This window comes from Excalfactoria chinensis, chromosome 19 (genome assembly GCF_039878825.1).
Source record: "Excalfactoria chinensis isolate bCotChi1 chromosome 19, bCotChi1.hap2, whole genome shotgun sequence".
NCBI lineage: Eukaryota > Metazoa > Chordata > Aves > Galliformes > Phasianidae > Excalfactoria > Excalfactoria chinensis.
In genome coordinates, this window is record NC_092843.1 from 8084881 (window position 1) to 8107542 (window position 22662).

Here is a 22662-nt window from a genome sequence, read left to right on the forward strand (position 1 = left end):
ATCACTGCATAGCTTGCAGTCTGCCAATTGACTTGCTTCTCTTTAAAGTTGCTTCCTTCCTGCTATTTTTCTGACTGGAAATTGATAGAATCATTAACCAAATTCCAGTAGCAGATGTAAGAGCTAAAAAGAACATTGATTTAAACTGAAATTATGGAAAGAAGGATACTGTCTGTTTAATTAGGAACGTACATGTCCAGTGGATCTGACTAAATTATTTAAGAACAGTCTGAGGATTCCCAGAGTGTTGTTTCACCATCTTCCTCTGCCACCTGCCCGGGGCTACTTTCAAAGCATTGTAAGTTCTGCTTGTATCAGACAGCATACTGGCATTCCTGTGCATCAGATCTTTCTTTGTAACAATTACCCATCTGTCACTGAAAGGTGTTGTTTCCTGTATTCTGACAGCTTATACCATTCTCAAATCATAAAGATTAGTTAATGGAAAAGCCAACAAACAGCTCAATCTCGTGTTTCCTTTTTTCTAATCTTTCTCGTCCTGCATTGTCAAATATTTCCCATCCATGTGTAGCAATATCAGCCATTGTTCAGAAGGCATGGCACCTAGCCCAAATTCAGGTACACTTGTATTTATGTTCCTCTCTTTTCATTTAAAAAAAAAAATCTGTGTTTTGAGAGGTTTTTTTTGGTTGTTGTTGTTTGTTTTGTTTTGTTTTTTAAATCTTAAGTCTATGATTACTACTTAATTTGTTAAAATTCAACCCATCTTAGAACATAAGATCTTCTAAAGTGTATTTTAGTTTGGAACTTCAGATACATAGCTACAGATATGAAAAAAGGGTAGATAATGCATTCCTTGTTTTAAATGTTAACCTTAGCTGACACCATAGATGGATCTTAGGAGAAGAGAAGCAATTACTTGGCTAGATGCAAAGAAAGCAAAAAAAAAACCACCTCATAGCATCATGCAGTATCCTATGCCAGCATTTTTGTTTTGCTTTCTTTTTAAACCTAACATTGCTGTGGTTACTGAACAGGTGGGGAGTTAAAAGATGATGTGCTGATGAATCTTCCTGAAGCACGCCGAGAGAACAGCTCTACAAACACGACTGAGGCCCCCTGCTCTTCTGCGCCCACGTGGACTCACAGTGCTCTGAACCTTCCCAAGGGCAGCAGCCAGCAGGCTCGATCGGTGTTGGTGTCTACAATCCCATCTTCGGATTCTCTTGCCTCGAGTCATGGACCTTCTATCTATGCAGAAAACCTCCTGGACCCTTTTGCCTTCCCTGCACACAGTGGAAGGTTAACACCAAGGACTCCTCACAGCATCACCATCACTCCCCCAACCACTCCTCAAGCCAAGAGAAGGCACAAGTTGAAGCCACCACGGACTCCTCCTCCCCCTTGCCGGAAAGTTTTTCAGCTGCTACCTAATTTTCCAACCCTCACAAGGAGCAAGTCCCATGAATCACAGCTGGGAAACAGGATAGATGATGTTCCTCCAATAAAGTAAGCAAGATACTTCCTTCCCTGTGGGCACTGAGGAGCATACCAACAGGCATTCAGTGCTCCAGTTCTGATGCTGGTGGCCAGTTGCCTGCTTGTGGTTTCACTGCAGTCTTCTAATCAATATCAGTGGGATATTCTAAGATAACCACAAAACCGGCTTGCTAATAGTCTCCTTATTTGAAATTGCACCTTCCTGGGAGGTTGGGATGACTGCTGCTATGAAAGGGCCCCAACCAGTTTTTTCTCGAATATCTAATAGTCAATTACGTATCCTGTAATTCTCTTTTGACCTTAATTGTTACACTCAGTTCAGGTGGCTGGTATCTTTTTACATTTTACCTTAAGATGTATTTTAGCTGCTGATGTGTGAGCTTTAAAAAAGCCTATCTATGTGACAGCTATGCCTCCATATGAAGACATGTAGTCTCAGGCTAAGTCTTTATTTTTGACTGACCCAGGCTTTTTTTTTTTCTTGCTCTATAGGTACGGTAAGACATTTTTACAGGGTTGTCTTTATTTCCTTGACTGGGAGAGAAGAACCTGTCCTTGTCAACAGCCTGCAGTACCATCACCTCCGTCCAGCTTGTGGAAGCCCTCAATAAGGCCTTGCATTCCAGAGCTCCTGTTACCTTTAACAGGAGCTCAGCCAGCTGAAGAATTGCAGGATGCTTACAGGGTTTTTGTACCTGGTATTTCTTTGGATGACAAAAGCAGGAAAAAGGAATGCTGATATTTAAGGGCTACAGCAAGGAGTTTGTGTGTAACTTCTTGTCTTTGACTTCTGAGAGCTGATATTGGTGTCCCTTGGTACTAGAAATAGGTCTAACCATTTGTCTTCAGATTGCGGCTTCAGATATTCAATGCCTAGTGTTCCTGCATTGAAACTAGACAGTTGTGTGTGACCTTTTGAGAAATGCTGCAGCACATTCCTAAATCTGGAATACCTCCTCTGATGCTGATGAGTCTATTCACACGCTCAAGGGTTTACAGGACAAGGACTTGTGCTTTTATACACTGACACATTTGGTGTTTTAATGCTATTAAATGTGACTTTGTGCAGCTGCCTCTTAGACACAGAACTTATAACCTTAGAAGCTCTAGGAAAGTTTCTCACCTTTCTGCAAAGCATGAAAATGTATATCAGGACCATACATTTCTCTAGCAGCCTTTAGAACAAATCCCAGAAATTTCTCTCAAAAAATGGAAAAGTATAAGGAGAGAAAACTGAAAAATCTGAGCATTTCTCTCTGGAGAGTGATGGAATTTATGTGATGAATTACAAAGGCACAAGAGAAAGTTAAAATGAATTAGGATTTTTGATGCTTCTATGCAGATATTCTGTTTTAAAAGTTAGACTGTAGGCTCTCTTATGTCCCATGAAATTCTAAAATGTATGACTCGTGTCGTAACTTAAGTTATGCTGATTAATGCAGTTGTGGTTTAGACATCCACACTTGCTCAACCCTATTCTTTGGGAAAATCAGCTATTCAGTCCAGCCTTTTGTGAAATGCTGAAGCCCAAAAATGCCTCGAAAGGTTCATGATTAAAAAAAAAAAAAAAAAAAAAAAAAAAAAGAATGTGGTGCCATCTAGGGTCAAAGAAAGAGAGTGGCTTTTATAAGCACTGACAGCATTCCGTCTTGAGGCTGTGCTGATACCTACAGGTTGAGTTTTCTCCCAGTTTGCAAAATGGCTACAGATTTAATTCAGGAAACGTTGCAGAATTAATATCTGGGAGCTTTCAGGAAGTTTTTTGGTATAAGCGCTGGAGCACTGCGCTGGGATCTTGGAGTGCAGCTCTCCTTTTCTGCATTTATTGGCTAGCTAAGTGATGCCAGCTAAATTTTTTTATTCTGGGCCACTCTGGTTCTGTCTATAAAATGGTGATAATAATTTTCAGTGTAAAAGAATAAACTGAAATCTGCTGACAACATGAAGGCTGGATGATGGTTTTGGTGGAAAACCAACTGAGAATAAGCTGTTGTGCGACTTTCCACTTGCTTATGAGAATGGCCTAGGGCTTACTTAATCCGTAAACATAACATATAACAGTATAATGTAAGGAAGGAAGAAGGATGATTATAACACCAAATCTTAGTTTGCATTGCCTCTGTATGAAAAGCACTACCATCCTGTAGTTTTACTGTGCAAGGCAAATTGATCTCAGCTGTGCTCCTACAGAAGTCATGGCTACTAGTTTTTATCTATGACAGTATTTATGTCTAAACTGCTAAGTGTGCTTGTGAGTGATGCTTCCCTAAAAGATCTCTTTGTTCTCCATCAGAACTCTCCCAAGGATCCCCTCAAATGGTACGAAGAGACTTTGGCTTAGCTGTAACACACAGGTAAGCAACACATACTGTGGGAACCACAAAGGAAATAAACAGAGGGGGCAGACCAGAACAGCATCATATTTAGTGTGTTTGTAGTGGTAAAGATGGGCTTGAAGTTGGGTTGGGTGCCTCATTTGTCAAGTTCAACTCTGAATGTATATTTCAGCTCCTTGTTTTTAATCTCTGATGTGTTCAGCTCCTGAAATCTTTTTTACAAAGCTAACTGACTTGTGATTCTTCAGTGACCAACAGCAGTAATGTTTTGTCTGGGGTTTGTGTCCTGGGTGAAAGGGCTACGTAGAAGAAATGTGCAACAGTGCCTTTTCTAAAAGCACTTCTGCTAAAAATGAAAGGGAAGCTGATCCTTCCTCCCTTCGTGGAAGAAGCATTTCCTTTTTCTTTCCTTGTTATTTCCTGCATTCCCCCTTCCCAAGTCCAAACCAAAACTGAGACAGCTAGTACTAATGCCAAACAAACCTATCAGCTCTTTTTAGTAGAAGGGTTAATACTCTTATGACCAGCAATGCATGCACTATAGACTGGGTCCCAGCTTTGTGAAGATGTTTAGCCCAGCCTGAGTCCAGCAGAATCAGTGCTAGACTTCTTTCAGTTACTATTGATCAGAAAAGTGAGAAGTCTTCCATAACACCACTTATCCTTTTCTGGAAATGCTAAAGGAGTGTAGCCTGTCTGTAGCTACAGATGTAGTTTTCTTTAGGTACCAGTTAACATATTTTTCCCCCTTGTTCCTCTGCTTAGGTTCTCTACAAAGTCTTGGTTATCTCAGATTTGCCAAGTTTGTCAGAAGAGTATGATGTTCGGGGTGAAGTGTAAGTACTGCAGGTGAGCACACGGAGATCATTTTTTACATAAGAACTTTAGGTTTTATTCATTCAGGTCTGTCAGTAACAAATATCTCAAGATGTGATGCACTGTTAACAGTGGCATTTGACATTTTTCAGTCAAACTGGCAGTGGGTTGCTTTGGCGTGGCAGTGCTTAGGCTGAGGAGCCTGATGTATGGAGGAAGCAAATTTAGTTCCCTACTATAGGATTCCTACCTTATCACAGGCAAATCTTGTACTGGAAGTTGAGTGCCTATATAACAAGGATTTGGTTTTGATTCTTTCTGGATTTTCAGTCCAGAGAGTTGAAATTTTCACAGTTCCCTGTTTCAGGATAGTCATAAGTGAAGACAACTGTATTAGAAATAAATCAGATGCTAAGGTATCTATCTGACTTTCATTAGCCTAATGATGCATATAACGGGATTCTTCATATGAACACATGGGCTTGCCTTGGGGCTTAGAGCTTTCCAGATTTCTCCTCAAGATGCACATAAATAGTATAAATTAAGGGTAGGCTTCTTTACAGGAAAGAACAAGTGCTATTTAGCATTTCATATTTCTCTTTCAGATTGAAATGTCACAACAAGTGTACTAAAGAGGCACCTGCTTGTAGAATATCATTCCTTCCCAGTAAGTTTACTACAGATTCTTAGCACATCAGTGTAGCTGATGGTATCACAAGAATAAGAAGTCTGATTAAAGGCATTTTTTCATCTCATCTCCAACCTATTTTTCAGTTACCAAAATAAGGAGAACAGAGTCTGTCCCTTCTGATATCAACAATCCAGTAGACAGACCAACAGAACCACAGTTTGGAACTCTTCCCAAAGCACTCACTAAGAAGGTACTTATTGACTGATGTGAATCTTCTGCCTCAAAGTCAGTGAGGAACTACAATAAGGAGAGGTCATAGTAGTACCTTACTGGCTGGAACAAGAATGGCACTTCAGCTTTCACTTTGCAAAGAGTCTTTAGAATGACTTTTCTTCCCTGTTAAACACTGGATGTGCACATCTTGTGTTTGAGGCTGGGGATAGTCTTCCTCATTTTATTAAACATTGATGGAAACTATATTTTTATTATGTACTCATTAGTGACTTTTGCTTTCCAGGAGCACCCACCAGCAATAAATCATCTGGACTCCAGCAGCAATCCCTCTTCTACAACCTCTTCCACGCCATCTTCTCCAGCACCTTTCCAGTCTTCCAACCCTCCCAGTGCAACACCTCCCCCAAACCTCTCTCCTATGGGCCAGAGGGATGCACGATTTAACTTCCCAGGTAAACCCATCTTTTTCTGGAGGGCTTTGCCAAGATCAGAAAGGCATCTGTGGAAGCTGGGGCTAACCAAGACTTCATAAGTAGGTTCAGGTTTCTGAACAGATAGTTGAGTCTTACTCAAGGTTTGAACGTTTTTCCTGTCATCTGATAAAGGGACACAGTCTGTTCTTAGAAGGTTTTAAGTCAAAGGAACAAGATACTTTTGCAGAAAACAAATTACTGAGGAGTTCTGGTCCCTTTCTTACCCAATATGATCTTTCTCTGTTTTCTTTCTTTTCCGATGAGTACTAAAAGAAAGTGGTGTTGTTTGTTTCCTTTTTCTTACTGTATCATGAAATGCATGCTGCCTGCTGCGTTTGGTCACCGGTGGCTTTGAAACGTAAGGTCATTGCTAGAACAAAAATATTAAAATGAAGACTGGCATGAATTAGTTCTATTGGTCCCTTCCAAAAGTTAACCAACAATGAACACTTGGCTTTTAAAGTGAAGACAGGTGTGTATGGTGAAGAATTTACATACTTCCCGGATTAAGGACCCAAATATGCTGTCTTTAACAAAGCTGACAGAGGCAAGGCTTGCATAGTAGAATAAACTTAATTCCTTCTATCTGGAAATGAATTCACATGCTGCTAAACAGGTGCTGCATCTGGCCTTAAATACAACTGTGTTTTGCAGAGGATTTCTTGCCTGTGAAAGTCGCTGTTTTAGCCTACTTAAAAGGAGCAGAAGCAGTGCAAGTTTAGTGCAGGGATTCTACTGCAGTTACTTTGTATTAGGACAAGTAATTCAATTTAAGTGAAATTAAAACACACAAAACATCTTGCAAAGAGCTCTTGAGCTTCAGCCTCTCTGCATGCAGCTTGGAAAAGCTGACAATGTGAGAGAGCATTGAAGGACCAACTTTTCCCTGGGCCTGCCTGCTGGCAGCCCTGGATTCTCTGAGTTTGCTTCTTCCACTTGACACCTGAATGGGTGGTTATTTCACCAGACTGCTTGCTTCTTGGTAACACAGCATTCATGTGACAGGTGTCATCTGTCTTCCAGAAATGCATGTGCTGAAATTCACCCCTAAAGCAGACTGATAATCAACTAATCTGCTTCCTAACAGTGAGTTGGGACTAATTGAATGCATATGTGGCACTTACTGATGATGCTCTAATTTGTTTGTTTGTTTGTTTTCTGTTTTGTTTTTATGTTTTGTTTTTTTTTTTAACCAAACAAAAGCTGCCTACTATATTCAGCATAGACAACAGTTTATCTTCCCAGGTGAGTTGACTGTTTTAATTCAACTAACTACGCTTTTGCTGCCAGAAAGTAACTGTTTGTAAATTTTTGCATGCTCCCCAAGAATGATAATTCTGCCAGTACAACAGATAAAGCAACGGATTTCTGCTGTGTGATTCCACTCACAGCTGTGTTCTTTTGTTCAGGCTGTCTTTTGGGATTATATGCTTAGAATAACGAATGCTGGCAGTTCAGGAATGCTGAGTTTGTATTTATGAATTGATGTTCTTGCCTATGGGATTTATAATGATGCAACATTATTCATATGTGCAAGCTCTTTTCTTGTTCACATTTCATGAACCCTCAGAAACTGCCTGTCTATTTCCAAAGTGAGAACTGGTGACATAGGATGCCAGGTACAGAGTATTGCACCCTAAATTTTGCAAGGATTTGCAACCCAAACCGAATTTCCTGTGCACTGGTGACATTGGTCATACTAAGTGTGGTTGGAATGCGTGACCTACAATAATTAATCCTTGCATCTGGATTCAAGTATTTCTGATTGCTGAAGGCCATTTAAAAGGGTGTGAGCAGCTCAGAAATGAGGACAGCCATTGCAAAACGTTACAGATAAGTGAATGTTAAGAAAGCTGGAATGGGTTGATATATAGGCGTGTAAAACAGCCAGTACTGTAATATTGAATATTCTGATCTATAAGGGAATTAAGTCTAAAATATGTATAATAATTTTCATAATTTCCAGAAATTCCCAGTCCTGCACAAATAGCACAGCCTCCAGAAACTGCTGCAGACACCAAGTAAGTAAGAACTGCTTGTTTTATTTACGTTGTGTTAACCTGATAATCTTCAGGTCAGCGCAAAGGCGTTGTTATAACTGAGACCAATATCCTGCTGAATGTGTCATCTGAAAACTTCTACAGGACAGTTTCAATCAGCAAGAGTGATGTTGGCATTTCTGGTTTTGCAAAGCTGAAAGTATTTATTTTAAGTGGGGCTGCGCTTTCAAATATGTAGTTATGGTTCTGTGTGCATGTTCCCAGCTCAGAAAGGTCAAATGAAATAAAAGGTAGAAGGTTTCGTGATTGAAGCAGCATGGAAGAGCATGGCAAGCTAACATGCTTGTAGGGTGTGCTGATGTTTTAATCTACAACCCTAGCACTCACAATTGCTTGACCACTCTGTAGGTGTTTCTGTAGTACTGGGAATAGGAGTATCTGTTACTGAAGCACATTGTAATAATGCAGCCATACCACTGCCAATGAATTCCTACACACCAAGAATCACTTCAAAATCTTTGACCCTTATTTGCCAAAGTAATCTTAGAAAGTCCTTAGTAGAGAAGTGACTGTACTTTGATCTGATTGACTATACTGCTTTCACTGTCTGCACTCCATTTATTTCTTACTACAAATCTGTTTTCTCTTGTTAGTGCTAAAGAACAGCCAAATACAGATGGACTTAAACATGAAGAAGAGGTAGGTTTTGTGGTTTCCCCTTTTATATCTCTTTTGTAATCCCAAAGGACACGTTGTAATGCAGTAGAAGCTTGTGGCTGGAGCTGTGAATGTAGACTAGCTGTGCCTTCAGTTCCACTGGGCTGTCTATGCTCAACAGATCTGCTGACAATTGGATGTTTCTGTTGCCAAGCTGAAACAATGAAATACTTGTAACAAAAATTAACTGTTTCTAATAGGGAGCAGGTGAGCTCAAATCTTTGGCTCACTCAGTTGCTGCAGCTGTTTCTCAAGTGGCTTTTGAGCCACATCCCAGAGGAGGTGTGTGCCTTTTCGTAGCCTTCTCAGATGACTTTGTCCTATGAAGAGATCTCTAGATCTGTCGTCAAATAGGTTCATCAACCTTCCCAAGTCCTCTCAAAACAGACTCTCAGAATGTTTTTCCATTCTCTTTCTGTAAGCAGGTGGAAGAACCTGAGAGTAATAAATCAGAACCTGAAGATGATGAGGATGAAGTGGAAGATTTGCCAAACAGAAGGCCACACCTGCAAGGGATGATTTATCGCAAACCCAGCCAGACCAGTGTCTACCTGCAGGAATGGGACATTCCCTTTGAACAGATCGAACTGGGGGATCCCATTGGCCAAGGACGATGGGGGAAGGTTCACAAGGGAAAATGGCACGGGGAAGTGGCCATCAGGCTGCTGGAGATAGATGGGAACAATCAGGATCATCTCAAGCTCTTTAAAAAGGAGGTGATGAATTACAGACAAACCCGGCATGAGAACGTGGTGCTTTTCATGGGAGCGTGCATGAACCCTCCTCATTTAGCAATCATTACCAGGTAAGGATATAACAACTTCTGTTAGTAATACTGCACCTGCTTATCTATTTATAATAATAATACAGAATAAACCTCTATAAACATATTTGTAAATTATATATTTCCATAACAAATATTTAATGCATGTGTATGATGTATGTGTGTATTAAAAATAAATTTGTAATATTTATTTCTGCAGTCTGAAAGTGGACGGCATCAAAGCAGCCTCTGTTGCTTGGAGTTTTGGATATTAGAGGTGTCTCTTCTTAGGGAGTTTATTTATTGGCAATCTCATTCTTATTTTTTAATCTCTTAAAGTCTCTTGAATTCTTAAGAAGCGGCACAAAGTAATCTGCAGTCTCAGCAGAAGCTGGTGCTCAGATTATGAAAACTGGACTTATTTGTCAGAAGACCATAATGAGATCAGGGCACTGAGGAAACAAATAAGTGTTTGCTTGACCACACTTTAGCAATAACTGAATGACAGTTAACAGTAGCTGCAATTGTGTACACTCACACAGATGTCAACTGAGCCATTTATGTTACTGAACATGGCATTGCTCAGCGGAGGGAAGAAGACTGATTCCATCAACATGATAAAAGTGACCTTTGAGCATCCTCTGGTCATCTTTACGTTTCTCCAATGTTTTAAAGATACTTTTTAGGACTCTTGTTCTTCTTTTTTACAGCTTCTGCAAAGGAAGGACACTTTATTCATTTGTAAGGGACCCCAAGATATCCCTGGATATTAACAAAACCAGGCAGATAGCACAGGAGATCATTAAGGTAAGTATATGTTATGCTATCAGAGATATCTGCTTCCTGGGCAACATCTCAGCAAGTGCTGAGAGGCTGCACAGCTGGTCTGTAAGTTCAGCAGCCATACCACAGGGTGCTGCAGCAGGGAAAAACTGAGAATGGAGGAAGGAAAACTGCTAATTCAGTGGGATGTAAGCTGAAAACCTGTAGGGATAGAGATTGATCTTTTGCTTATCTGGGGTTGGGGAGGGAGAATTTTGATAAAAGGCAACCATGAAGAAATGCATGCAGGGCCCATTTCCTTCCCAGTCTCTTTTATTAGTAACTACAGCTACATTAAAACATTCTGAAGTAGACATGATCTTCCAGATTTGCAGTTTTCCATGGCTGTTTTCAGAATTGCTCAACTGAAGTAGCGTTTCTTAAGCTCTTGTTTTCTTTGCTGGCTGAAGTGTCCTAGGAATTCAGCGAGAAAGTTTGTGTCACTTGTTCCTTGTTCACACACCTACACACTTATTCAGAGTTGTGAAGTTCACCATCACTTACTGCTTCAATTAGAAGTACCCTCCCTGCTGTACAGAGGAGGAAGCTGCTGTGTCCCCACTTAATTTATTGTGTTGGAGTAAATAAACATGTATTAGAAAGAAAAGCATGCCCAGATAGAGGATTGTAAGCATGACAACATTTACATCTCTTCACATAAACTTTTTTTCCAGGGCATGGGCTATCTGCATGCGAAGGGGATTGTACACAAGGATCTGAAATCCAAGAATGTTTTTTATGACAATGGGAAAGTAGTGATCACTGACTTTGGACTATTTGGAATTTCGGGTGTGGTTCAGGAAGGAAGGTAGGTGGAGGTTTCAGTGCTTGGTCCATTTCTGGGGTGATTAAAAACAATCTAACAGGGACATACTTTGATGCGGGAGAGGAGATTGAGTCCTTTCCTTTGTATAGTCTGGAATACACTTCTTTTTTTGAGAGGCCTTTCTACACTACAGAAAGCTAGAAAGTAATACGTGATTTGAGTCTCAGAACACAGAACAAAAATGATTTTAAGCCCAAGAATGAGCTGGAGAGCCAGGCCAATACTTGCATATGTTTTTTAATATGGCACAAAAATTAGAAAGAGAATGTTAGCCAAGCCAAAACATGTAAGAAAAGTCACAGCATTAGGCAAACCACAGATATGGGCCATATGCTGTTTCTTAGTTTACTTAATATTGCATTTCAGTATGACTTCTTTCCTTTGAACTCAGGAGGGAGAATGAATTGAAGCTTCCTCATGACTGGTTATGCTACCTGGCCCCTGAAATCGTTCGTGAGATGGCCCCTGGGAAAGATGAAGACAAGCTGCCTTTCTCCAAAGCTGCAGATATCTATGCCTTTGGGTAAGGGGAAAAGACATAAGGAGCATCACAGAAACTTTCTAAATGAGATATGATGCAGACCTGAGCCTTGCCCGTCTTCTGTCAGGTTCAGGATTCAGCTAGGCTGCATTTCCCTCACCTACTACAGGGAGGGATCCTTTGACAGGGAGGCGGGTGAATGGGCTGGGAGGGATTTGCTGCACAACCTTATTTACATTCCAGAGCTTTCTGAAGAAATTGGGATTCTGTCAGAGTTTTGATTTGTCTGTTTATGTTGCAGGACTGTGTGGTATGAGCTCCAAGCAAGAGAATGGCCCTTCAAGAACCAGCCTGCTGAGGCACTCATCTGGCAGATTGGAAGTGGTGAAGGAGTGAAACAAATCCTTGCAACAATTAGTTTGGGGAAAGAAATCAATGTAGGTACATCAGCTGCAGGAAACCTTCCAAAAAACTGTTTCTCAGGGTTGCTGGAAAAGTGGAAGCTGCTTATTTTACCTTTATTAGAATTCTAATCATAAAGGACGGGAGAGAGAACAGATCAGAATGAGATACCATCCTCTTCCCATTGTTGCCATATAGAAGTGACTTCACTGGTACTCAGGACACTGATTTTAACAATGTCCAAGACAACTGCTTAAAAAGTAGCTGTTGCTGGGCTGTCACAAGTCACACCGCTCAATCAGTCGCTTAGTTTGTACAGTTGACGTGTGAACTAAGTGGAAATAATGAGCCTTAATTATCCTTCGCAGGAAATCCTCTCAGCATGTTGGTCATTTGATCTCAGCGAGAGACCCAGCTTCACTGTCCTCATGGATATGCTTGAAAAACTGCCAAAACTGAATCGTCGACTCTCCCACCCAGGGCACTTCTGGAAGTCTGCTGAGTGAGTACTTGTGATGATAACCACGCTTGCAGCTTGCGCTGCTCAGAATTTGCTAACCGACCATTCCTGTGCTTAATTTTGCCTTCCTGGGGTCTGTCATATCTTTAATGTAACAGTGTGCTGTTCTGCTTTTCTAGTTACTAGGAAATTATGCAATGAAACGTGCATGCACTTCAGGCAGTTAATTTCCCACTTCAACATATTCACTTCCCTCCTTCTGTAGATTATTTATCCAGCTCTGTTTGGTTTCAGGGAGCATCTACCACCGTTATTGGAAAGTGCCCACACTGATCTGAAAGCAATTAGAGTTTCCCTTTAAATGGCTGGTACTGAATGAGGAAGGGAGCCACCAAAGAACGTGCTGCCATTTCCCCTTTAAACTGAACCATCAATTAATGGAAGTGTCTTAACATAGCAACCTTCCTCAAGGAGCACGTAGGAAAAAAAACACAAACCCCTCCTACTCTGTATGGAGGACTGCCCAGTTTGCACAGACAGATGAAGGAATGGAGCTCTTCATATAGTTGACCTCTGAAGGAAAAAAACAAACAAGCCACATGCTAAAATCTTCAGAATCTCTAAATTACTTGGCAAAAGCAGTAAGTTGACAGCTTGGGACAAGTTGTTACTTTTGGATTGAATAAGCTGGAATCCCATCAAGATTTGGATCAAGGACGGGTGAGAGGTAGCAGCACACACCCTAGCCAAGATCACGATGCTTTCCAATTTAGGATCTGTGTTGAAACTAGGAAAGAAAGTATCACAAGATCAAGCATCTGTAAACTGCCAAAATGGGGACAGACCCCTCAGGAATATCTCACTGAACATCCTATGACATCTGTTATGATAGATGAGACCAGAATTTAGAACTACATCCAGGTCAGGATAGACCTGCATAAAGTCAGAGGGCCTAAAACCTTTGTCTCCTATGTCACAAATAACCCATCACTCAGGAAATAAGGGATCCCAGTCTCACTTGCCTCAAACTCATGGGGAGATCAGACACTTGTGAACTTCCTTTGTGGTATATTTTCTTTAACTGACCATCTAATATTTTCTTATTTATTTTCCTTTTTGATGTTTAATCTACCCCTTCCTTACCATAACTCTTCATGATCTTCCTGTAATACATTATCATCACTAAACTGCTTCTGTTAACTGTCTGGTGACTGTCATGGCATTTTGTGCCTTGGTGTGTGTGCTTTATCTGGGGCTTTGCTTGCAGATTTTACCCTTTGTCTCTTGTTATAATGTCCAACAACATTAAAAGATGGCATCATCTTTATACGAAAGAAAACTATTACCAACAAAAGTAGAATGCTTACTGTCCACTGATTGATAAGTAGAGCTGTCTGCTATTTTTTCCATGTGTTAGACAGGTATATATTCATACCACAGCACTCATTTTAAAAAGATACAATGAAAAACAGGGAGATCCTTAGATTTGACAGTTCTTTGCATCATCAGTTTCTGCTTTGCACTGGGCTGTGACTGTAGGTGGGAGGAAAGGTGTCTTTCTGTGCCCTGTCCACTCCTTGCTCCAGCAGATCTGGTACAGCTCCAGTCTGGGGATTTCAGTTGCCTTGATTTTTTTAAGGTTTTTTTTTCCTAAATAAGCATCTAAAGAGAAACTGACAGAACTTGAGCTAAATTATATATCAGTCTGTCATTCATAAACGGAGAGAATCAGCTCTTCTTTCTCTTCAGGCCTAAAGCACTGTAAATTTAAATCTGTCTTTTCTGCACATTGGGAGTTAGAGAGCAAGTGATGCTGCTGTGCTTGGAGCAGTGAGGAGGATGTCAGCACCAAAGGCAGGTACAGAATCTGGTCCAGTGTGATAAGCTGCAGAGCGCGATGACCAGTGAGGGTCTCCTGTTCTTGGATGTGAAAGGTATCAGCCCCAGATTAGTATTTTTAAAAAGTCATCTTTTGTCTCAGAGGATCATGAGTTCAGGTTGTTTTATGGACAACAACAGTTCTATTGTCAGGAGATTTACAGGATATGGCAGAGTCCTTTGTTAATTTTTTTCCTTTACTTTTCTGTAGAGCCCTCCAACACGATGGCTCTGTGTCAACACTTCCATGCCCTCGTTTCTCCATACTGTCAGATCCACTTATGTTGGATCATTGACTCTCACAGCCAATTTTGCATCTTTCAGCCCACCTAGTCAGACACTGCAGTGCAGACTGGAAGCCCAGGCTGCCTAAATATTCCCATGCAGACTGTCAGAGGATCCTGCCATGTCCCTTACATCACACTGGAAATTACTTGAAGTAATGCTTCTCATTTGGGCAGCCGGTTCACAAGAGCACACGTTTCCAGAGCAGTCTGCCAAGCGATTACTTTGGGTTAGTGTTTCCATTGGGAATTCTTGATCAGCCTGTGGAATCGTGCCTTATGCAGCAGCTACCTGAATTATTTCTTCTGTGGGCAGACAGATCCTCCCCTCCTACTGCAAGTGTAAATTTGCATACATCAATGCTTTTTCTCTGTTCAAAGCATGCAATAGAGAAGTACTTTAAGTGTCTCTATTAATTATCAATGCTGACAGCTGACTTTGTGCTCAGTGGAATGAAAGTGCAGGAAGCTCAGTTGGTTTTTGTCTCCTGCAAGCTGTGTTCTATTCAGGTCACGCTTAGAAAGCACTTAGCAGTATCAACCAGCAAGCAGATGCAAAACCTACTGCAGGCAGCCACATTCCCTCTGACAGCTCCGTAGAGAAATGTTGCACTAACCCTTTGCTTGACTGCTGTAAGCTTTATAATAGGTCGTTTTCAAGAGCTTGCTTTACAATAACTGAAAACTAACTCTCATGGTGTCTTTTTCTCCTCCCTCCCATATTTCCTTGTAGGTTGTAGCTACTGGTGCAATAACGGGCTCCACCTTGCATGCTTCCATGTGTTGTATCCTAACCAGCAACTTGGACAATCACCTTCCATTCAAAAAAATGGAAACAAAACCACGAAATTAACCCACGGACATAATCAACATTTTATCCAAATTCTCCTTTTCTGCCTTTTTCTGCTTGGCGTGGGCTGTTAGCTTGAATAACAACTCCTGCCTGCAAGAAGTTACTGTCTAACAACGTGGCACCTCTCACTTCTGAGCCATGGCAGCAGGCTGCAGCTGGTGCTCTGCCCTGACCAACCTGGCATGGGCAGCAGCAGGTTGGGGCTCAGCTGACACTGGTATTCATGTCCTACAAGCCTCAAGAAGCAGAAGGGGGAAGTTTCCTAGCTGCTGTCTGAGGTGGTGGCTGTCATCCTTAGTGCTGGGCTGTGGCTTTTGACTCAAGATAGCAGGTACATTTTCCACAGGCATAACCAACAACTGAACACTTCACTTGCATTGCAAACCAATGTGACTTAAGGGCCAGATCGGGTCAGTTCTTCTGCAAGGCCAGATCCAGCCCTGCATTGAACTAAGGGTCACCTTTGTCAGGGGTGCACATGGCAGGTGCAGTTCCTGTGTAGAAAGGAGGATAGTCCTTTTTGTGCTCAGGGCAGATTGCAGTCCCGTAGCCTACCTGGGAATGCACCACCTGCATCCAAAACTGGGATCAACTACAGCACTGTGCAGAAGGGGAGGGAAGCAGGGAAGCCCTTTAGTTCCTCATTCTCCTTCCCTTGTAAATCCATTGTTTTAAGTTCTGTGATTTGCTTTTGTTTACATCCCTGGTTCAGCAAAATGCCTGACTTTGCAGTAGGAGCTTCGCATTCCTGCAGGCAGTGCTGCAGCCTTTTTGCAAAAGGTCGTTTTTTATTCCTTCTTTGAAAAAACTCTGTTCCATGGGGGACAGGACAGAGGCGGATTTGCAGCAGGAACCAGGGAGGTTTTTCCTGTGTTCAGTGAGGACAAATACACCCACACGTCATTCTCTCAGAAAGGCAGACAGCCTGCACACTGCACTGGAATCTGCTGGAAGCCCTCACGTATTCCTGCTCCCTGCCCTGCTGCCTCCTGACATGTACGTGTAGGAAGGCATTTCGAAGTGAAAGAGTCTCTAGCTACACTAACAGATGGAGGCTGAAGGAAAAGACATCTTTGTTCACTTGCTATAGACTTAAAGAGGAGCAGATGCTTTTTTTGACGAAATTGCCGTACCTTGTCAGAACGCCCCTTCCCCTTAAAAAAGGGATTTTTTTTTCCCTCCATTTCTATTTCAAGGAATCCAAATGTCTGTCAGCCTCCTGCCCCCCTCAGGTCAGGTACTTATAAACGCCTCCCGTTCTGCCAATTTGAGCCACGTGCTTTCACTAATGAGGTTAGCATGAATAAATTTCCAATGATTGCTGCTTAATTTTTAAACTCTGCTGGGTGATCTCACGCTGCACGAGACCAGAACCCAACCCCTTTTATATGACTGTAGCTTTCTAAAGAAAATCACAACAAAAACAACAGTAAATAAATAATTTTTCCCCTCCCTTTTCCTTTCCTTCTCCACTCTTTCAGCATTAACAGTAGCAAAGTTGTCCTGCGTTTTGAGAGATTTGGCTTGGGAATCCTGGAACCAAGTAATCAAAAGCTATAGCACGGTGTGTAGTTGTCTTGCGACAATGTCTACCTGCTTACAAAGAAACCTTCACTGAATCTTCCAAGCTATGAAACTGGTGCAGCCACAGCTGAAAGCCACACGACCATCAGTTCACAGCCCTTCGTTGTTGGCAAAATGTGAGTTCTGTCTGAGCACCAGCAGTTCTTTGAAGGATGTTTACATGATGCTTTTGTGTGAACTACATTTTTTTAACGCATAATAAACAGCAAATCATTTTAACTACAGCCGTTCAACCAGCACAAAGAGAAACCAACCTTTTTTCTAGTTCCTTTTTGTGTCTGTGGCTTAAATAGGAACGATCTTCTATGATCTTCTGCCTTCGGTGCATTTTCCCCTAAGATGAGTGGAACGGCTTTGTTTCAGAATGGTCAGTATCTTATACAAGGAGATGGGAGTTTTAAATTAAGTTTTTCTCTCGTTAAGGTAAAATTTGTCTATTGCCTTGGGACTCATCCAAGCTGAAAACTCGGTTTGCGATCACTCTGGTTTGTTTCCACAGGGTTGATCTAAGCTCTGGGTTACCTTGAATTAAGTTAAAGTAGTAAAATTCTGCCTCTGAAGGGAGAGTTTGCTGTCAAACATACCGTTATCTCCACTGACACACAGAACCAGGCACTGAAACACAGAACTCACAGGAAAAGCTGAATTGCTGCGCCACAGAAACTCAGATTGGCTCAGGTGAGAATGGACCTCTGGGTCCATCCACTTCCAGCCCCGCTCAGGCAGGGCCACCCCAGCAGGCTGCCCCTGGAGAAGCCAAGCTCCCAGGGAGCTTCAGGCACAACCTGTTTGTCCCCCGAACCAGCAGCACTGCCAGAGCTTGCCCCTCACTGCCCTGACCCCCATCTCAGTTGTAGAAGAGGTTTTTTTACTGGATAGAGCTCCAGGGAGGGAAGAAAATCAAGGGAAAAAGCCATCCCTAAACAACGTGTTGCATACTGTTCTGATGCACAGAGCTCGTTCAGAGATTCAGAGTCATTTCTCCCCTGTGCACAAAATGCTCCTCCAGACAGTCAGATAAGTCTGCAAGAATTCAAGTAATTTAGGACTAGGATGTAGTTCTGAGGAAAACTAAGAACAACAAACCCCTTCAGCTAGGAAAGTCACGTTTTGTTCCAGAGAACCTGACTCGGTCCAACAGCTCAGACCTGTTGCAAAGGTTGTTTAAGGCCAAAAAAAACCCAGCCCCCAAAAATCAAAACAAAACCACGTGCTACCAGGTGTAATACACAGACTGATAGAGGACACAGCTGATTACGGCATTATCTCACTTGCAAATGAACCGCAAGCTGCATTAAATGTTCCCTCACACCTCCATTCTTATTCCTTCACCTGTCAGCCAGAGCAGCAAACAACGCTAATTACACAGTGAACATTAAAGAGCCCTTCTGTCCTCATTGTTAAGGCAGATCATTAGCAGTCACTGGAAATGGTCATATTTCATTCCTTCAGTCACACCAGTGCATTACACGCCTCTTTTATATCTTCTGCTGCCGTTTCAAGGCTTTAAAATGTGCTGAAGTCCTCCACGAGGCACACGAAGCAGCAGGTGCTTTGGTTACAGGTGGCTGACTCAGAAAAATCAAGTGGAGGAAAACAGACAAACAAACAGCAAAGCTCTGTTGAACAGAGAGCTTCGGTCCTGTACCGCACTGTGGTGATTTTAAAACATGTCTCAGATATAAAACAGAATCGGTTTGGTGGTAGCCAAGCATGGAGACGTGGTTCTCTTGGCCTCCCTCTCACCACCTCAGTAAAGCTAATAGGCCCCTCCGCACACACTGCCCTTTTAGCCACCACCTGCTCTCCTGCTTCTCTTCAAGCCTTGATACTGTTCCACTCTCACAATAACAGTGTCACAGGTTTCAACAGGGCTTGTTTTCCAACCAGTACTGCTGAAGTATTGACAGTGCAATACAAAGCAAGGAGAAATGCGCTTCGTAGCAACGTTAACATTATGAACCCGTGGGCAGCGGTGTGCCTTGCCTTAGGGAGAGCAGAAGCTGGGCACACACATTGCTTCACAGCCATAGGGTCTGAGCAGCCCCTCTGCTAACACACACCATGCTCCTCACTGCTACTCCTGCCATCTGTGTGCATACAGCAGGTCTTACCTGGGACACCCAAAGCTTTCAGTGTGGGAAAGAAACAAAATGATTGCTCACCTTACTCACATTACTGCTGACAGCCATGTGCAACAGCACTGCTGAGAAAGGACGACCTTCTCAGTCTCTTCCTATGGGATGGCTGGTTGGACAGGCAGCCCGCACTGGGTGATACCCAGCTTACAACAAAACAAAATTAAAACGCAAAAGATGTTGTTCTCCCTGTGTGACTGTCCTCACATGAGGTTCAAACCCCGGCTGTGAAGGCTGTTTCCAGGCAGAATGCTGTGCCAGCCCTGCTCCCCAGCAAGGCAGTTTCACCTGTGTCAGCAGGGCCACCCGTCCCTTAATGCTGCACTCTAAAGTGTGCTGAAAGCAGATGACCCAAGAGCACTGCGGGCTGATGAGTGCTGTCCTGCTGCAGGAAGACTTTCCAATCTTGCCTTGAAACCACAAAGTCTGAGATTCAGCCTCAGCCTTCCTTGGTTTTGCACTTAACTTCCATAAATGGCTCTTAAAAGCAAAACCCGGCATACCAGAGAGCAGGGCTGATTAGTCTGTGGGTGATGTGCTGCAGTCAGCTGTGTGAGGCACATGGAAGTCAAACAACCTGTGGAGCAGCACAGCTGTGAATGAAGTTGGGCTCTCCCACCTGTCACAGCTGAGCAGCAGGCACTGGCTCACACTGCTTTATGGCTACCTGTGCTGGTGAGAGGCACAAAGCACAGAGAGCCCGTCCTGTTGTAAAGGTGTAAATGTGAAGCTGGCTGTACAATGCTGCTACGATAGCCACACGTCAATAGTGAATGTAAATGCAGTCTGTAATATGGTGAAAATTGACACGTTTTTCTTTTCAAATGCGTTGTAAACTTTGTACAGTAAATTTTTTTTTAAATATTTTCTATCAGAGTGTCTTCCAGAATTGCTATTAAATTAATTAAAGATTGTTAGTATTAACAACTGTTTCTGTATTAGTTTATGCAACCAGCAAGGGGGGAAAAAAGTGCACATTATGCTATTGAACTCCAGGATACACAGCGATCTTTTCAGCAAATAAATCTTTGCTCTGGATAAAGCAACTGTCACAGAATTGTGGTCTGACCTTCCCTCCCACCCCCACACCCACTTGTAGCTAAACTAAAGCACAAGCAGCTCATCCTGCACTGCCCGCAGAGCTGAGGAGCCCCCTGGCCTCGGGGCTGCAGCAGAAATAAGTTTCTTTGTTCCTCAATTATTGCAGTCCTGCAAAGCCCAGCCAGGGAGGAATAAAAACTGTTGGAGCCTGTGATAGCAAGGGCTCAGAAACAAGCACCATGTCACGTCCATCAGCCCCTTTCCCTACACTGACTCAACCTGTGGCAGGTTTGCTTTGAGCTGTCACTGACATCCGCCCAGCTGATATTCTAACTGTCCCTGCAGACAAGGATCATCTTCTTTCCTCTTATAAGTCAAATGCAAAAGCCCTTCAGCTGCAGGACAGCCAGCAAACTTCAACTTGTTTAATAGATGGAACAGAGATGCTGTTCAAGTTCCTTTTTTGCCATAACCACTCGTACTTTCACCACAAATAGTATGAAATGGCACCACGATGGCAGTGAGAACCCAGTGCCCTCTCAGCAGCTACCCGTCCCATTGCACAACTCCGGGTTGCACCTGCAGCCCCAACATCACTGCAGCTGCTCAGCACGCACCAGAAAGCTTTCCCACCTGCTACAATGGGACAAGTCACCTGGCTTTAAGAGCTCCAACACTGACTTCTCAGAGCATCAAACCGTACTGGGAGCGAGGCTGAGCCAGCTCAGCACTACAGGACTGCTCAGCAAACAGGAGGGGAAGAGCAGGGCCTGAGCTCTGAGCAGAGCTCTCAGTTGGAGCTGCCTCCTAGTGGAGCTGCCCATTCAGTTATGATACCACACAGCAAGCTTCAGCAAAAGGGATTTTAACATTGTTATCTTGATGAAAGCTCTTCTTCTTAGCTCCCATCTCACCACACAGCCCACCCCACAGTGTTTGTTTTTGGAGGAATTCACCCCCTCGTGCTGCCGGGAAGCAGTGGGGTCCCCTCACACCCACATCACCTCAGGACTCAGCCTGCACTGATCAGGCACCAACAGCTGCGAGGAGAAGGCTGCCCACCTGCTGCCACACAAGGGAGCTGCCTCCTGCCCCAGAACTTGCTGTCCTTCCCTGTGGGTGCCCCAGCTCCAGCCAACACTACCCAGCAGTGTTAATTAATCCGTTAACCCCAGGGTCACTGTGCTGCTGCCAAACAGCTTTACGCCAAAAATAACGGCAGCCTTGTACTGCCCTGAAGAGAAAAGGACTGGGCACTTCACAGCACAGCCTTACATTTCATCCATCTTATCTAGATCTTTCCTACGCAAACAGTAAAAGCCCTCAGATAAGTTGAGCTTTCATGCTTCTCATAAAGAAAAAGAAATAGTGAATGTAATTATCAATTAAACTTGAAGGGCAAGGTCACTTATTTAACTACAGCTAAAAAAAAAACAACCCTAAATAACCTCAAACAGGAAGGTTACATCCCACCAGCTGCAAAGGGAAGCTCACTGTTGAATGGCTGCATTACATCCCAGCAGCTGTAACCCAGCACTGCAGCACAGCTCCCACCAACCCGAGGTAATGCTTTCTCCCAAGAAAGAGCAGCTAACCCAGCCCAGAGGCATTTGCATCATCACCGACCTCCTGCTGAAGGCTTAAGAACACACTGCAACCTGGGATCTGTGCAACACGCTGTATGACTTTGCATTGTTATTACAATGACATTTGTTTATATCTTAGTTAAAATTCTGAAGCTTTTTATCCATCTTTCACCAGTGAATAGTCCAACAATCTCTTTCCTCTGAATGACAACAGAAGCTTCCTTCCCTCCCTCCCTCCTCCTCTCCTAAGTCAACAAGCATTCCCATCTCAGTGAAGACAAGCTCAAGCACAGAGACCACACAGAGCTCCAGACATCTGGAGTGATGTAACACTCGTTGCATTTTAAACCCTAAACCCAGAGGGGACCACTTGACGAGCACTCCTGGCAAGAAAACACACCTATTTTGATAAACACAGGGCAAACACACCGTGCTATAAAACACCTCCTGAAAGTGCAAGGCGCACACTAGCACTTTAAAACATAGAACTTCTGTTGCCTATGTTGGACTTATTTGGAGTCCAGAGCTCAGCAAGTCCTGGGCTTATTGAGAACCTTCTTAACAGAGATGGAAGTTGCCTCATTCTACATCCATCCCACCTCAAAACTTCGGAAGCAAAGAATTTGTTGAAGGATGAAATAACACTCACATACTTGCTATGAATCTCCTCTGTCCTTCACTCTCTACCTGCTGTCCAACACTTCCTGCTCTCCACCATCACTGCCCACAGCCTTTCAACTACGGTGCAGTTTTTAATCTCATGTTTAAAGCTGCCCTGAAGTACACGTGGAACACACTGCACATACATGACACTGTTGACTTTGAGCATCAAATCTTTCACTGGATTCCAGCTCCTGGAGACAAAGGATGACAGGA

At 42.9% G+C, this 22662-nt stretch overlaps 1 protein-coding gene across 3 annotated transcripts in view; it reads left to right on the plus strand.

The window, feature by feature from the left end:
• Nucleotides 1-20116, plus strand: part of KSR1 (kinase suppressor of ras 1) — a 57472-nt gene extending 37356 nt beyond the window's left edge. Inside the window, exons 4-20 of one of the 3 annotated variants that reach the window (XM_072353522.1) lie at nt 999-1470; nt 1954-1958; nt 3755-3815; nt 4563-4646; nt 5219-5280; nt 5388-5494; nt 5762-5930; nt 7155-7196; nt 7918-7972; nt 8605-8650; nt 9094-9473; nt 10142-10238; nt 10928-11061; nt 11471-11602; nt 11862-11997; nt 12331-12464; nt 16919-20116. In XM_072353522.1, coding sequence (XP_072209623.1) covers nt 999-1470; nt 1954-1958; nt 3755-3815; nt 4563-4646; nt 5219-5280; nt 5388-5494; nt 5762-5930; nt 7155-7196; nt 7918-7972; nt 8605-8650; nt 9094-9473; nt 10142-10238; nt 10928-11061; nt 11471-11602; nt 11862-11997; nt 12331-12464; nt 16919-16997 — 2195 coding nt within the window. In that variant the 3' untranslated portion in view covers nt 16998-20116. Of the gene's footprint in view, nt 1-998; nt 1471-1953; nt 1959-3754; nt 3816-4562; nt 4647-5218; nt 5281-5387; nt 5495-5761; nt 5931-7154; nt 7197-7917; nt 7973-8604; nt 8651-9090; nt 9474-10141; nt 10239-10927; nt 11062-11470; nt 11603-11861; nt 11998-12330; nt 12465-16918 lie in introns of those variants that run through there. The other 2 variants (XM_072353519.1, XM_072353521.1) reach the window with 2 other exon arrangements.
• Nucleotides 20117-22662: the final 2546 nt, after the last annotated feature.